Source organism: Xenopus laevis, chromosome 5L (assembly GCF_017654675.1).
Source record: "Xenopus laevis strain J_2021 chromosome 5L, Xenopus_laevis_v10.1, whole genome shotgun sequence".
Classification (NCBI taxonomy): Eukaryota; Metazoa; Chordata; class Amphibia; order Anura; family Pipidae; genus Xenopus; species Xenopus laevis.
The window spans coordinates 47284231-47302228 of record NC_054379.1 but is presented as its reverse complement, the minus strand read 5'-3'; the positions used below and the strand labels follow the sequence as shown (position 1 = coordinate 47302228).

Sequence of the window (17998 nt, the reverse complement as noted above, 5' to 3'; positions counted from 1 at the left end):
CAACCCTATTTATACCCAAGTGTAGAACTGACAATTCCTACAACCAGCCAGCAATAAGGCAAGTGCACACCAATATGATTGTTGCCTAAACCCTTGGACGTTTGTGTTTTCTGGGAACAAGTGTAATCGCAGTGATAATGCCAGGATCAGAAGCAAATGGCAATATTTTGGAACTTGTTGCTGCTGCTGCTACTTTACAGGAGAAAACCCATTGGCAAGATCTGTATGTTATTAGCCTATGATGTTTTCATTGTTATCTCTCCATAGAGAGAAGTTGGGTGCAGCTGTAGCATGCAGCTGCCTCATTAAAGAAAAATTATACCTCCCTAACAATGTAGGTCTCTATAAAAAGATATTGCATGTTTCATGTAAATAAACCATTTTCATAATAAAATACTTTCTAGTAGTATGTGCCATTGGGTAATCATAAATAGAAAATTGCCATTTTAAAAAATAAGGGCCGCCCCCTGGCATCATACAATTCACTCAGCACACAAACATACCAAAAAAACGATACTTGTTAGGTCACATGAGCCAATTAACAGACAGAGTTCTGCCTTTTGCTTCAACATTTCTTCCTGTTACAGTTAAGAGTTGTAGTATTTCTGGTCAGGTGATCTCTGAGGCAGCACACAGACCATCACGAAATGGTGATTCAAGGCAAGAGATGTAAAAGGGCAATATTTACTTAAAAATATATTCCAGTTTGGTAAGATTCTTTAATATGTCACTTAATATGATATAAACTGTTTGGGTGGGGGTATAGTTTTCCTTTAAGATTCAGGCTCTGGTATAAGGATAGATAGAAGAATAAATGATAAAGCTACATGGAAGTCTTCATCTGCACAAACACCTTGACTGCTATTTATTCATCTTTATACACAAATCAACAAATTGTTAATAATTTACTTAACAGTACTTTTAAAACACACACAGTAGTTAGTGAATAAAACAACATAAGGAATGTCAAATTGAAAAACAGAACCAAACACACAGTGTAACTAATGTAAATCTAAATATTGCCTCGCTCCTTAAGACTCAATGATATACAGTATTTATTGTGGGGAAGTAAAGTACCGAATGCTTTTTAAATGATCCCCATTATAATCCAATATTTGTAACGTACTTGACCCCTTCTTGGGCAGAACAGCTGGTATTCTGATACAATTTGACAGCTATTTACAATGGAAAGAAAGTTTGGAAACCCACACCCAGAATACACCAATAAGCCAAATCCACATAAAGAATGGAAGAAGTAACCGAGAACACACGCCACAATGAATATAACTGCCAACTGTAACTGCCAACTGTAACTGCCAGCTAATCTAAAAATGCCTTGCTCTTTGGGACCAGTAGATTTATACAAAAAATTCTACATTCTGTTAGAACTTCAAGATGTTCAGATGCAAATGAGCTCCCAGCATGCCAGTAGATCAGTGGGATGGGACGCTTTTTAAAAAAAAATAAAACAGCTATGAATTGAGGGCAGGAGGGTGGTATTAAGGGGATTTTTTTTATCTCCCAATCCCTGTGCCAAAATGTTGTGTTCCTCCTCCATCAAAGATCCAAGCAAAGGTGCAAAGTGGCTTTTTGCAGTATTAGTTACATTGAATACAGAACCAAAGAATCTGCTTCTTCAGAAAAAGCTTGTTTTGAGTTTAATAGTAGGTGCACTCTGAATGGCTGGTGTTGGCTGGCGTGAAGCAGCTTGGGCTTTGCTTGCCTGGCTTGCTCGGATGGCAGTTTCCAGACGTGCTTTTAGCTCAGGCGCTGCCCCTATGACAGTCTTGAAAGCCTGGGGGTAAAGAGGCCCAATGCGCATGAGATCCTGAAGTGCAAATTCATGTAGGTCCTTTGATGGTTGGGAGGCTGAGCTGAAAGTGTTGACATCCAACAAATAAGAAATGAGCGTTGGTACGAGAAGAGCAAGTAGCTGAACTCCTACGAGAAAAAAACAGATGCATTTTAAATAACACAAACACAATGTGTAATGAGCTGTTGCATTCAAGCAATTATCTTTCCACAATCCTCATGTGTTTAAAGAAGAAGGAAAGGCTTTGTGCACTTGGGTTTGCCAAATGTTAGGCACCCCCAAGTTGTATAGACTTACCTGAAACCCCTATCAGCAGAAAACTGCACCAGCCCAGGGTTATACCAGTGAGCACCAGAGAACGATCCTCTTCCGTCTTCCTCTTTCTTCGCGCAGCTGCACATCACAGTTCAACGAAAAGCCAAACTAACTAAAAAGTCGGCTATTTCGTTCAACTGCGCATGCGTTTGCCCCGGGAAATTTGAAGAAAGAAGAAGCCGGAAGTGGATCACTCCCTGGTGCTCACTGGAATTTTTTATTCACTGGGGAGTGTCTAACAAAAACTTCCAATCATGTTCATGAAACCTATGGTCAATTTTATAAGGAGCCAATTAATCTGCCTGTATTATGGGAAAAGCTCTGGGGCACCATCTTCTGTTTCTGAGATAAGGTCTTAATAGTGTGAAATACTAAAGATAATAAAGATACTAAAAATAATAAAGTGTGAAGTAATGCTATTACTTGTTTCCCTTTATTTGGTTATTCAAAACAATAAAAAAGAGAATATCAATAATTCCATATTACAGTGAACTGTTATACATAGTCTATTGGGGATTAACCCCCCACTATGTAATTGTATGTTGTTACTATTAAGATGAAACTATACTAAACATGAGTCTGTATAAATAAAATTATGAAAAAAAAAAAGATAGGAAAAATAAAAAAAGGGGAATTTAGGGATGCACTGAACTTAATCCAAGTGCCTGGCCGAACGAACCTGAATTCAAAAAAGCACATAGCTTTTTGACACATAAACAAGAATTTTTTTTTTCTGTGTACTGTGCTCGTTCTACTTCCAACTTGTGTCCCTAATTTACATATGCAAATTAGGGCTCAGATTCGTTCTGTATTCGCCTGAATCTTTCTTAAAGGGATACTGTCATGGGAAAAAAACATTTTTTCAAAATGAATCAGTTAATAGTGCTGCTCCAGCAGAATTCTGCACTGAAATCCATTTCTCAAAAGAGCAAACAGATTTTTTTATATTCAATTTTGAAATCTGACATGGGGCTAGACATTTTGTCAATTTCCCAGCTGCCCCTGGTCATGTGACTTGTGCCTTCACTTTAGGAGAGAAATGCTTTCTGGCAGGCTGCTGTTTTTCCTTCTCAATGTAACTGAATGTGTCTCAGTGGGACATGGGTTTTTGCTATTGAGTGTTGTTCTTAGATCTACCAGGCAGCTGTTATCTTGTGTTAGGGAGCTGTTATCTGGTTACCTTCCCATTGTTCTTTTGTTTGGCTGCTGGGGGGGAAAAGGGAGGGGGTATTATCACTCTAACTTGCAGTACAGCAGTAAAGAGTGATTGGAGTTTATCAGAGCACAAGTCACATGACTTGGGGCAGCTGGGAAATTGACAAAATGTCTAGCCCCATGTCAGATTTCAAAATTGAATATAAAAAAATCTGTTTGCTCTTTTGAGAAATGGATTTCAGTGCAGAATTTTGCTGGAGCAGCACTATTAACTGATTCATTTTGAAAAAATTTTTTTTTCCCATGACAGTATCCCTTTAAAGGATTCAGCCGAATCCCAAAATAGTGGATCTGGTGCATCCCTAGAAAATATAGAAAAATGATATAAAGATAAATAGAAAAAAATAGAGGGGGGGAAAAAAGAGAAAAGAAATGGAAAAAAAGTATGATACTGTTGATGACCAATTCACACTCAAGTCACTACTGGAACCACCAAATTCCATTTCAAACAATGGATTAGTGTTTCATAAACCACACTATGTGCCATTCAATCAGAGTGCCACACAAATCCAGTAAAGGGGATCCTTTTCCAATGGTGATTCTACTTACAGACCACTCCTAGTCACCAAGCTTTCATCAAATCAACTTGGGTTGAACTACATCTTTCAATTTCTGGTCTTTACAGCTGGTTTATGAAACAAACTTAACTGGGGGATAAATGTGCAATCACGTGTAAAATCCTAAACATTTCAACTACGGATGCACTGAATACAGGATTTGGCCAAATCCTTCTGCCGGCCGAACTATTTTGGATTCGGCAACCCCCCCCTGAATCCTTTCGAAAGATCTGGCCGAATACCGAATCCTAATTTGCATAAGCAAATTAGGGGTTGGGAGGAAAATCGCATGACTTTTTGTCACAAAACAAGGTAAAACAAGTAAAAAATGTTCTCCCCTTTCCACCCCTAATTTGCATATGCAAATTAGGATTTGATATTCGGTCTGATCTTTCGAAAGGATTCGGGGGGTCGCCGAATCCAAAATAGTGGATTTGGTGCATCCCTAATTTCAATATTGAAAACATTTAAACCAGAACACTAATAAAGTGTGTTTATCAAGAGTCACTGCCACATATATGGGTTACCACACATACCACGGTCCCTTCTGTGGTCTGCAGTCCTTGTGTCTCAGGAATGCAGTTCTCCTCAGCTTCTTTTTTTTTATTTTTTTATTATTTGTATTTTCCTTTGTTCTTTTCATTTTTCTCTTTATTTTTTTCTATTTTTCTCTCTCTATTTTACCTCTTTATTTTTCTATATACCCCCCCCTTTTTGTCTTGCTCTATTTTACCCTATTGAGACCTCATCCATTAGGTCTGAAACAGAAGAGGGTGCTCCAGAGTTAAGCACTGGCTTCCCAGGAAATACACTTCTCAATTTAGACAAAAAAGGTGACATTTAGTTTACTTTAGACGTAAATTCTTACGTGCCATGAAATAACCACTATTCATTGAAAGGAGCCAAGCATTTAAAACGGGATAGGGGGACTAACAATACTCACTATTTTGTTCCTCTCCCAAGGCGACCAATGTCTCTATGACTTTGATGCCTTCCTGGACAGCCAAAACCTCTGTGTTATTCTTTGGTTTCTTCTGTTCCACGGCTTTTAGATTTTCTACCATGATAGGCGCCAAGGAATGAATATATGGAGTAGAAAGTGCTCTGTTGGAATGCTGGAATACAGACAGCAGGAGCTGGTAACACTTGGCTTGAACCTACAAAACATGAGATAAAGAATTGCTTCAGTTACAAGTCTGAGTTAGCAGATCAGTAGAGAACTTAACGATGCTGCATAGATCTCAAGCTTTATACCACATTTTATTCTTTTGTTTTATTCTCACCCAGGGGTCGCTGGAGTTCAGTGCCATTTTGAACCTGTTGATGCAGCCGTTCTGCAGGGATTGCACCCCAATAATTTCTGCGCTTGCAGACCAGAGGAATAGCACAATAGCTGTTAATATGCTTACTTCATCAGCAGAAGGTTTGGAATCAGCTGTGGATAGAAAACAACAACAAAAAACTGTAAATAAAAGTGAAGCATAAATAAGTTGGAAAATGTGACTTCCACTATAAGCTGCTATAAGCTGCTAGCTATTAGACACTACTACCCTCCTGTTCTGGGATAGTTCAGCAGCCTGTTTCAAGCATAATACTGTGCTTCCTGCCCCTACATTGTTTCTCAAAGTTGCTGCTCCTGACTACTACTAAGACAATATTTCTCCAGCCAAGGTTCCATTTGCCACAAGGACTTGTCAGTCTCCTTTACAGGTCTGCTAATTATAGAACCCACAAGGCATTGTGGGGAATGAAGTTGTGGCTGGAATTGAGCAGACTAAAGCAACATAGTGTATAGTCAGAACCAGCAGTGCAAAGAATAGCAAAGGCTAGTTGTAAATACATATACAAATAGTCCTTGATCACTGAAAATATATACAGGTATGGGATCCGTTATCCGGAAACCCAGTATCAAGAAAGCTCAGAATTACCGAAAAAGCCGTCTTCCTATCATAGACTTCATCAAATAACCCAAGTGTTTAAAAATGATTTCTCTTTTCTCTGTAATAACAAAACAGTAGTTTGTACTTGATCCAAACTAAGATATAATTAATTCTTATTGGAAGCAAAACCAGACTATTGGGTTTATTTAATGTCTACATGTTTTTCTAATAGATTTAAAATATAAAGGTCCAAATTACATAAAGATCCATTATCCAGAAAACCCCAGGTCCAGAGCATTCTGGATAACAGGTCCGATACCTGTACTGGAAAGATGCTGGAAATTATATGCTTTGTTTATATTATGCAACAAACACCCTTTTAAGGAACAGGTGATCTTATGTTCATGTACTCTGCAAGTTAAAGGAACAGTAATACCAAAACATTTAAGTGTTTTAAAGTAATGAAAATATCATGTTCTGTTGCCCTGCACTGGTAAAACTGATGTGTTTGATTCAGAAACACTACTATGGTTCATGTAAACAGTGTGTAGCAATGGCGGAAATTGAAAAATGGCTATATGGCACAGGTTAACTAATGGATAACAGATAACACCATTAGACAGAGCTTATCTGCTATCTGCTGTGTAACTTGAGCTTTTTCTCCTTTGAATGGCTGCCCCCATTGCTACACATCAGCTTATTTATATAAACAATAGTAGTGTTTCTTAAGCAAACACAGAAGTTTTACCAGTACAGGGCAACACTGCATTATATTTTCATTACTTTAAAACACTTTTATTTATCACAAATAAATAATTTATTATTTTGATGTTACTGTTCCTTTAAAGGAGTGGTTCACCTTTAAGTTAACTTTTAGTATATTAGAGAATGTCTTATTCTAAGCAACTTTTCAATTGACCTTTCCAGCTTTGAAATGGGGGTCACAGATCCCATTTTAAAAAAAAACAAATGCTCTGTAAGGCTACAAATGTATTGTTATCGCTACTTTTTATTACCTATCTTTCTATTCAGGGCCTCTCCTATTCATATTCCTGTCTCTTATTCAGATCAGGGCATGGTTGCCAAGGTAATTTGGGCCATAGCCACCAGATTACTGAAAATGCAAACTGGAGAGCTGCTGAATAAAACCTAAATAACTGAAAAAACACAAATAATAAAAAATGAAAACCAATTGCAAAATGTTCCTTTAAATAAACGGGAACTGTTTGTCCTGAGAGGACAGCAAATTACCAAGTGCTCCTTAAAATCACCAGTGTGTTTCACTGCTGAGTCATTTTCCAGGGCATTGTAGTCAAACTCAGGAATGTATCAATCCTTTATTACCTGATTGTGAACTCTCCAGAACAGACGCTAAAGTGCTTCTGATAAGATCTGTCCACTTCTTTTGTGTCTTTTCCGTCTTGGCCAGTGAAGAGGTGACAATGGTTTTTATTCCTTGCAATGCAGCACTAACAGGCAATGGGACTTGGTTATCTGCCGTTTTTATTGCCGTCTCCTTTAGAACTTTTGTAATCAGGAAAAGAATTGTTGGCAATATTGTCATGCATCCTATACAAAACATAGAAAATGGTCAAGTAATCAGTATTCTATAGTCAGTATTCAGTCGTTATGCATGTCCTTCCTGTCAGATTTGATATGTAACTTTAATAAATATCTCCAGGATAAGGGCAGTGTCACAGACAGCAATTGTGCCCAACAAAACACTCATATAATTCCACTGGTATGTGCAGCTATTGCCTGGAATTAAAGATCACATATCACCTCTGATTTGGATCACTGCCCAAAAAACAAGTGACTATAAAATGTCATACATTATTTTATCTTGATGACATCATTGAAGCCACTGGCAAATATTTTTACAATACACTAAAGCCCAATTACCTGCTGGAGAACAAAGTGAGGGAAGCTCTGAGAGGATAGTCACTGTGGATGCCACAAGGCGCATGCTTTCCTCAGAAAGTTGCTGTGATTTGCTGACGATGTGGCTGGGAGAGTCTGACAACTTTGAGCTGAGCTGAGGCATATGTCGAACTAAGATGAACATCAGTAACTCCATAGAAGCAAAAACCAAAGATCTGCCAGGTATCAGCCCACCGCTTTCCTCTCCTTCTCCTAACAGCACCTGTGTCTCCTTTTCACTTGTGTCATCTTTATCTAATATCATAAATAAATAAGAATTAGACTGCAAAAAGGTACAGTCTATGTACTGCTATTATAAAAAGATCAGGGGGGGCAATGACATTTAAGAAATACTTAAATACTGTTATCAATAGCACTTACAGCTAAAACATGTGTATGTGGAAACAAGAACTGAAAATTACTTCATAGATGCTTTTTTGGCTTACTTTGAGCATTTCTTTGCTCCTGTATATTGTGTTGAGCAGCCCTCACAATCTGTTGAACTACAGTAGTCACCAGCAGTTGCACAGAAGAGGTATCCCAAGTTAAGAGAAGGCGATGGAGGACATTCAAAAGCTCCACTCCAATAACCTGTAAAAAGAAAATAATAGCTTACTACCGATACTTTTGAAACTTTAGTCAGGTGCATATATAGACAAATCTTTTAATTTATCTGTAAGACATATGGGTCCCCAGATCTCAGCAACCAGGATCAAAATATTTACTCCAATTACTAATTCAGGAGGGCATTAGTGACTCAAACAGGTGGGCTGCAGCTTGACTTAAAAAAAAGAAGAGGGAATTAAAGAAATAATTATTATATAGACATATATAGGCCATCCTAATAAAATGCTTCACACTAGGAAATAACTTCCATTATATACACGAAAAACTACCAAAAAATAATGAATAGCTTGCTTACATTATCACGGAGGACTAAGGCACATACAGTAAAAGGTAATTCAGTTCTTAATTTGCAGCAAATATACTGTTTAGTATACTGTAAAACCTACCTGGTCTTCTGCAATATGACTTCTGGAAAATGGAGCCTCCAGCAGTATATGTAAAGCCTGAAGACACGCAGTCACATGTTCAATGGGTTCCTCAGGTCGTGGTGCACAGAAGAACTGAATGCTGATGCCTACAGACAAATAGATCCAAATGCAATCCTTGTGTATTTATTCCATTTGGCCGAGATGACCAAAATGCATTAATAAAAAACGTCTTACAAAAGCACATGTGCTTGCAGAGCAATCATGCCTGCTTCCAGTTGTATGAATGAACACAAACATGCAGAATAATTCAGCTCCACTGCAGAATAACGTGCCAATATATGTTGCCTCCTTAATATCTCTGGAGTGTAAAATTGTATGATCAAATGGGAACATCAGAGCACCCGCTTGTGTAGCTGTCAAAGACTGATATGTAACTGATAGTAAATCTTTCTGGTCTGTACCCACAGAGAAACACAAACATCACCCTGTTTTTTTAATGCATTCAGCATTTGTCTGTTAGTGTGGTACAGACCTATAAAGATGGAATGGTCAGAGAAACTATATCTCACTAGTGCTAAACAGAAGAGTAGTGAGAAAAAGAATTTAGGGTGTTTTTATTTCATTTAGAAGTGAATATAGTCTACAAACCCATACAAGTGTATTATTCAAGGGGCACATTTTACACATACCTAAAATCAGATGCATTCTGTCATTGTTTACTTCCATAAGAGACTTTGGGCCCTGTGGAGTGCTAGCTGGCTGGTTCAGTGTTGCAGAACTTGTGCGTTTCTGAGAGGTTGAAACTGCAACATCCTCTGTTATATCCAAGTTACTGAATCCCGTACAGTTGAGCCACAGAGCCACTGCATGCAGGATTGGTGCCCAGGAGTTTCGGTAATGCAGCCTGGCTGTATCGATGGTTTCGGGAGTATAAAATGCACCTCCTAGTTAAACAAAAAGATACAAGAATAAGAGAGCAAGCATTTAAAATACCTTTTTATTAGTAAGGCATTGTAAAAGATTTGCCGAATACCGGACTGAATCCGAACCCTAATATGCATATGCAAATTAGGGTAACAAGGTGAAAAAAGAAAGTAGAAAAAAAAATAAACTTTTGACTTCCTTGTTTGTGTGATGAAAAGTCACATGGTTTTTTGGATTGCTGAAAAAAGGCTGAATCTTTGGTGAATCGAAACCTGGATTCGGTGCATCCCTACTTTATATGGGGTATTACCAGTTACTATAGAAATACTGCACAAGGAAACATTTGAAAGTACTAAACACTCACCATCAGGAGGAAGCTGACTGGAAAACTCAGGCGGGAGGGTAAGCAGAGCATAATCTTTCAGTACTGCTAGCCAGAGTCTGCTAAGTGTGGGTAGCTCAGGCTCCACTAGTGTGATAAGACAATCAGGAGGAAGCTCATCTGTGGTGCTGTATTCATCATCATCTTCATCGCTCGTCTTGAGAGTCTTTTTAGGTTTGCTTTCTGCCTCTTTTTTGATGTTCATAGCCACAGTATAAACCTTTTAATTGAAAGGCAAGATAAGTGGCACTACCAGCCATCTCCAATTGATACAATAGTTGAGTTCCTGCTTAGGGGCATGTCATGAAAACCAAAGATTAGCAGAAATTAAAGGTGTGTTCCCCCCTCCCCCCTCAATCTCTACATGTGTAAACACAAACAGGGTTGTGTGTACTGTACCGTAGCCTTAAACCACACAGTTCCAGGTCAGCTGATGACACCAATTAATAGACATCATTGGCTGGTCTCTTTGTCAAGTTTGTTCACTTAAACTAATGCAAAAGTTTGATTTGCCAAATTGTCAGTTAGAGAGGCTCTAAAGCAGCTTGGTTTTTAAAAAATGGCGATCAGAGTGGACAGATAACAGCAACTGAAATTTAATATTTTATATGTCACAAAACACTAAGAAATAAATCTGAAGGGCAGGGCTCTGAAAGGAATGCAGGGATAAACAGAATAAGGGAAGGAAGAATGAAGAGTGTTAAGCTTTCAACTCAACCATAGCTCACATACATTTCTGTCAATACATATGCTAGCTCCAGTATTCATAGTTTTCCCCAGACACAAATAAGAGTGAGAATAGCTACACTTAGTGGTTTATTCATAGATGTCCTGGTTGTATTCTGGTTCAAGCCAATCATAAGTTATGGCCTGCACTTAGCTATATGGTTCGGGAATTAAGCATCCCCCACTTAGACCTGACCATAAATGACATTCACAATTAAAGGAGCACTAAAGCCTAAAAATTAACATGGCTAAAAATGACATGTTTTATATAAAGAACTTATTGCACTTGTCACAGGGGGTAACCATCTTGAAAAGTGTCTGCGACACTTACATGCTCAGTGGGCTCTGAGCAGTTGTTGAAAAGCTAAATTTAGGGATTGCCACAAATTATCAACCAAAAAATTAGGTTGGACTGTAATATAAGTTGATGCTACAGGCCTGATTATTATATTCTGATGCTGGTTGCACTGGTTTCTGTGCTGACATGTAATAATTATCTGTGTTAATTACTAATCAGCCTTATATTGTGACATTTACTGTATATTCTATGTGTACTGTATATTTGGAGTTGGTTCCTATGCTCAGTAAGTGACAGCAGCACAGAGCATGTGCAGTGAATCTGAAAAAGAAGATGGGGAGCTACTGGGGCATCTTTGGAGGTACAGATCTTTACTGCTAAAGGCTGTGGTTGCCTTCGGCTGGTACAGAAGCCCAAAACATAATGTACAACATTTATAGCCACTTCTTTAGTTAAGTTTTAGTTCTCATTTAAAATAGATTTCCAATAATTACTTATTACTTGTTTATATACTGCTGTAGCACTGTGGAATTACTATAGCACATTCTTTATTATACTGTACTAAATTAAAATGTTTTCCAGAAGCAGTATTTTCTAACAATATTAATATAAAGGTCAGAGGGGCATCCCTTGCTCACATCTCATAGCAAAATAAAGGCATATTTAAAAAATAAAGCAGAATAAATAACAGTTTTTTAAATCCTGAAAAAGGGGAAGAAACAAAGGGGAAGTGCGTGCAATACCTCGGCCCATGCTTTCAGCACAGACAGCTTTTCCATTGTCATGGCACTTTCCCGATACAGTTGGCTGGAGGCTCCTTTGCCTGTCTGTATTTTATCCAGAGAAGAGACTAACAGATTATGTACACGACGCAGGTCATTCAGGTCACTTACTACTCTGCTTCCTATCCATGTGCTGCATACCTAATAAGAGAAGCCCACAGTCAAGCTACAGGTGCTGACACATGATAATGATAAAGAGCAAGTTGAAATTATTCCAAGTGTACCTGGCATGCTTTTGCAGTTATATCCGAGGGCGTGTCTTGTGAAAAGGCTGGTCTCAATGCAGCACTAACCTGTTTGGAAAAAAAAAACAAGTTTACTCACAAATGTTAAACATGTGTAAAATTTCACTGTATTGTAGTCTAAAATGCACAACATTAGATTAGACATCCAGTGCATAGGACAATTGTACCTCCAGGTCAGTGACAAGGCAATTCTAGATATTTCAGTTTTAGGCCTAGAAATATGGGGACCTGTACGGCTACACCAGTTCAACCCCAGTGCAGCTTTTGCTCACTGCACTTGCTAACAACATACTTTTTTCCCTTTCTGACTGCAGAGATATATGATAATTCTTATATAGTCTGACTGCACTCAAACTGTCTTACTGAAAACATGCGAGACCAACGCTACAGAAGTAGAAATGCCAACATCAGCCCTTATGCATTTATGAGCAAATATATTCCTTGAGGAGGAGACGCCTTGTAGCTTGCAACAATGGCTCACTCTTGTTTTTTCTTACATTAGCTTGGTATTGTTCCAAAATGACATGTCCGGGGAATTCAGGCTCTGGAACAGAAGCAAACTTCTTGATGATGTCCTCCAAGGCTTGGAGTCCAGCCATCCGAAGCTGATTGCTGTGATCTGTGGCAGCCATGAATGCCATTCGGATAAGATCAGAGAGGTGAAGGACCAACAGATCATCTGCAAGATTTAGGAAAACTGTTAGAAATGAACAATGTACATATGTAATATTACTATATATTTATATATATATATATATATATATATATATATATATATATATATATATATATACATATATATACACTGTATATATATATACACATACATTAAAAACTTTTGCAAGAGGGGCCATGATAATATGAGTTGTTGTAAGAAGATATCAAAATGTACATTTTATTACACCTCACCACATCAAATCTGTCCGTGTAAATAGTCAAGCAACCAAGGGCGTAACTATAGAGGAAGCAGACCCTGAGGCTGCAGGGGGGGGGGGCAGGAGGTGTAGGGGCCCCATGAGGCCCTAATTCATGTGCAGTTTCAATAAATATTGAACCTCTAAACATTTTGGGGACCTGAAAAATTATTTGCTGTGGGGCCAGGTAATATCTAGTTACACCACTGCAAGCAACTAAGGTTCTGATATGGTGTGTCAACAAATCGGACCACACCAATTATCATTCATAGTTTGGCTTTTCCTGCCTTTTTAATGGTACAAATTTTGTTGTAATAGCACTATTCCAGGTAAATATCTACAACCTATAGATAGAAGATGCAATACAGCACAACATGGCACTTTGCTCTTACTTTTAGGATTTTTTATCTTAGCTGCACGAGCCTGAGCAAGATCAAAATGAACTTTGTCTGCATTTTCACATAGCAAGATGATGCGGCACAGGCAGTCAGCTGCAAACACACGAGTAGCCCACCGGGGTGCTACAAACGGTTTTGATTTATCGTCATCTCCGAGAGTAGTAAACATGGTGTCATCATCCATTTCATCCTTCTTCTCCGACTCATTGTCCTTTCCTCCAGCCACTAGGCCTGTTGTGCCCACATCTAGAAACGCAGGGTACTTTGTTACAATAGAGTCTGAATACTATTCAAAATCAATTTGAGGACTTACACAACTAGAAAACATCAGCAATGTACAGCTTTTAAATGGCACAAAAGTTGCACTGAATTGCCTCTTATGCACTTTCCCCAATAACAACTGGCATTATTTAAAACTCACACTGTTCTATTAAAAATCACTCAAAAAAACAGACATGCTATACCTTTTACAAAGTATAGGGTACATATAATATATTTTTTTTTAAAAAAAGTGTTAGTTGCATGTATGCTCCCTGCATAAAGCATAATGGAAGCTTGCAAAACTTTTTATTGCTTTTGTTTCACAATAACATGCATACATTTTGATGAAAATAAGATATTCTCATGCCGTAATATTTATGCTAAAAAAAAGGAATGTTGTTCTTTAAACATTTTTCATTGTGGTTACAAGGGATGTGCTACCTTGAACCAAGAATATTTGTAAGTGCACCCTTTAATACTTATTTGACATGCATCTGATACTCTTTCCTTGGAAATGGATTTGGGAACCACGGTTTACACTGTTATGGTCTAGATGGGTTTTCACCTACCACTTGATGCTGCTAGAACATCCTTGCATAGCAGCAACCAATGAGACAGCTTGTCCACAGCTAACGAAGAGAGCATGTGTCCAAGAGTATCATGAATATCAGAGCACAATTTGCGGTCTGTCTCTCTGTCCAACATCCCAAACAGAACTCCTTCCAAGCCAGTGTCTGTAATGTTTATATCTGTCAAGCAAGTAAGAAAGAGTAAATAGAACAATCCCTTATATTCCAATACATAAACATCACCTGCCTTTCTTCTTTACATCTACTCAGAACACAAAGTGCACTGAATATGAAAATAGTTATATCATTTACAAGGCTACTGACATTTTACCATAGAAATACTACTGGTAATTCTTCAACTTCATGTGACAATATTTAAACTATATATGGGTACAGCCTAAAAGCAAATAAGCAAACAAGCTATGCTATAGGATAGGCAACTTTAGATATGGACAGTTATAAAAATCACATACTTAAGCCACTGCTTTCTTTGTCTCCTGCATTCTTTGCCAAATTCATGGCATATTCACAGACTTCTGCTGCTTCCCTCTGTGCGAGCTGTCTGAGACAAGCGACAGCTGCCCGTCGCAGCAACAAATGAGAACTGCCCAAATGAACCTGTAACCAGAAATTTTTTTTTTTACAATGTCACAAAAAGTACTGCCCACATAATCCACTCATAGAGGCACATTTATCAAGGGTCAAATTTTGATTTTATTTATTGTTTTAACTCCCATAAATTTGAAATGCAACCGAATTTCTGAAATCGAATTTTTAAAACTCGGGTGAATAGAATCAACCCGAAAATTCAAATCGAATTTGATTTAAAAAACTCGATTTGAGTTTTTTCTTCAAAAAAACCTTGAATGTCAGGAAGACTCAAAATTGATCGCTGGACCTCTCCCATTGACTTAAACAGCAATTCGCCAGGTTTTAGGTGGCGAATAGTCGAATTAGAGTTCTTAAAGGGCCAGACTATGCTAAATCTCTTTTTTTTCAAAACTTGAATCGAATTCCCTATTAAAATTTGACAGTTTTGACCATAAAAAAAAACAAAAAAAACTTAATTTTAATTTTAAATTCGACCCTTGATAAATCTACCCCAGAGAGTGAGGCTATAGATTTTGATCAAATTAATACATACCACAATCTGTAGAATATAAATTATTTAGAATATAAATTATTTAGAGGTCTGAACTTTCACAGTAGCGGGTAAAGTTTATGTTAATATCTGGGCTCAAATGAGAACAAGAAATATTCCTTTATAAAACAAAGTGCCTAATCTTTCTTTAACCATGTTGGTAAAAGCAAGTTATATTAAATGGCAGTTAAAGAACAGGCTAACAAAGCTATAATTTGTATATAAGAAATGACAGATTTAGATGTTTAGGCTAAATCCTTCTCCTTTGGCACTATGGTTTTAAGGAGCACAAACGGTGAATGGATACAAGGTATAGTTAATGTTGTCTATGGTATGTTTGGTGTATGTAAAGTGTAATAAAAAAAATTAGAGAAAAAAGTTTGTTTACACAGAGACATGGAACGAGGCTGGATAAGTTGACGTGACGTGGTGCAAACATGTGAAGTTGCTGAAGACAGGAGATGGCGGCCGCTTGCACCAAGGAGTCTGAGTGATCCTGCATGATAGCACAACCCACCAGACACGAAGAGCGAATTGTAGAAATAGTTGGGCCATTGCCTGCCAAAATAAAACAAACCCTATTAATTCTAAAGAAAAAACATGAAAGACAGCTATTCTATGTCTGGTTTTAAAAACAATTGCAAAATAGCATACCATGCAAACAAAATTGGCACTGCTATTGGGATATAGTTAATACTTACCCTGAAGTTCTGGGCCTACAGTTGTTATGATAGCACCCAAGCACCGACCTAAACACTGGTGAACTTCTGTGTGTGAAGGGGGAACAGTCAGCAAAAGTGTTAAAACCAAAGACAGGGTTGGTTCTACGTAGCCACGATACATTGGTCCACTTGAGTCAACAATCAAGGCAAGCGAGTGCAGTGACCAAGTCTACAAAGAAATTAAAGGGCTATTATAGGGCATATTTTGGCTTTTAATAGATGAAAACATTTACACTTTCATCAGCTTCGATACACTTAGGACTGTGCTGGATGTAGAACGACTCCATGAAAACTAAACTTCTCACCTGAACTTCTGGTGAAGTCCCATCCTGAGCTAAGGCCAAGAGAATGCTAACACTTGTCTTCAGGTGCTGGCCAGACCCTATTCCTCCAACATAACGATGGAGACATCCAAGGGCCAGAGAGTGACCGGTCCGTGAAACCACATCCCGGGCAGACTTCAGTCTAATGAAATTAGCAAAAAAATAACATTTTTAAAAATGTTCATATAAAATCTGTGCATGCAGCCACTGCATTGATAGCTTCCGCAGAACTTACTTGCCACTTGAATTTTTCCCATTGGAAGAATTATGCAAGGTCTGAATTGGTGTAAAATAACAGCATCAAAACTGGTGCAAAATAATTCACACACCTTGATAAGTTTTCTGTTTTACACAGCTTGGTATACCATTTATTTGTGTTGTTTTACACATTATGATAAATAGGCCCCTAAATTCAGTGACTTTACACATTTGGTTCTCCAGCTGTTGATGAAATGCTTCCAGCATCTCAGCCCTTGGCTGTCATTACAAATGGAGACTGAAGCTCAGTAACAGTTGGAAAGCCAAAGGCTGAAATTCAATAGCCTAAATTATATTCTTATTTTATAATGCAGGAGGAAAAAGCAGTATAAATTTCAGAACCTAGAAAATAAATATTTCAAATAGTTTTATTTATTAAGGATATAGTAATGATCTTACTTGTCAAAACTGAATTGTGCCATCCTTGCAATGAAAGAAGCCTCCCCAACCACTTGGGCCATCCTTCCCAGAGCTTCTCCAGCAGCACATCTCAGGATGGGGTTGGGATTATCAAGAGCACCCATCACCAGTGTCAGGGCTGATTTACGTACTTCTTCTGGACCTAGAGAACTCTTGTTTTCTGCCAGACCCTAAAAGAAGCACAGCACAATGATTTCTGATCACTAAATTTAATGTGGCTGCACCTAGTTATTGGTTAGAAAATATGTTCTTTTTACTAGAGGACGGCCCATCACAGAACTAAACAGGGCTTGGGTTGGGAGGCTGTGCCTAAACGGTCAATTAGCTCTGAAAAGGAGATTTTGTGTACTCACCGTTAAATCTCTCTCTCTTCAGTCGCTTGGGGGACACAGGGACAGTGGGGTATAGCTGGTGCATCTAGGAGGCAGGACACAACTAGAAAAAACTGGATCCTCCCCCACTGGCTATACCCCCAGTAGGCGGAGTTCCACTCAGTTTATAACAAAGTCAACAGGAATATAACCTTAATAGAAAAAACTTGTAAAATAGAAAAACTTGTAATGTAAGACAAGAACCGTAACATGTCTGACGGAAAAATGAAAGCCTCAATCCAGGGAGGGAAGCCCTGTGTCCCCCAAGCGACTGAAGAGAAAGAGATTTAACGGTGAGTACACAAAATCTCCTTTTCTCCATGTCTGCTTGGGGGACACAGGGACAGTGGGGACGTAACAAAGCTGTCCCTCTAACCCCGGGTGGGAGAGTGAGGCCTATGTGGAAACAACCACTGCGGCTTGAAGCACCTTTCTGCCAAATCGTGTGTCAGAAGCCGCAAAGGTATCAAAATGGTAAAATTTAGAAAAGGAGTGGACGGAAGTCCACGTAGCTGCTTTGCACAGCTGTTCTGCTGATGCCTGGTTTCTGAAGGCCCAGGACGTACTCA

General features: G+C 38.3%; 1 protein-coding gene across 1 annotated transcript; it reads right to left on the bottom strand.

Moving 5' to 3' along the window:
- Nucleotides 1-836: 836 nt before the first annotated feature.
- Nucleotides 837-4994, bottom strand: MGC115675 (uncharacterized protein; the record flags this gene model as incomplete). Its single annotated transcript, NM_001096088.1, is given in 2 exon segments — nt 837-1941; nt 4844-4994. Coding segments are annotated over 2 exon segments (426 nt in total). The 3' UTR covers nt 837-1636.
- Between the last annotated feature and the right edge of the window lie 13004 nt (nt 4995-17998).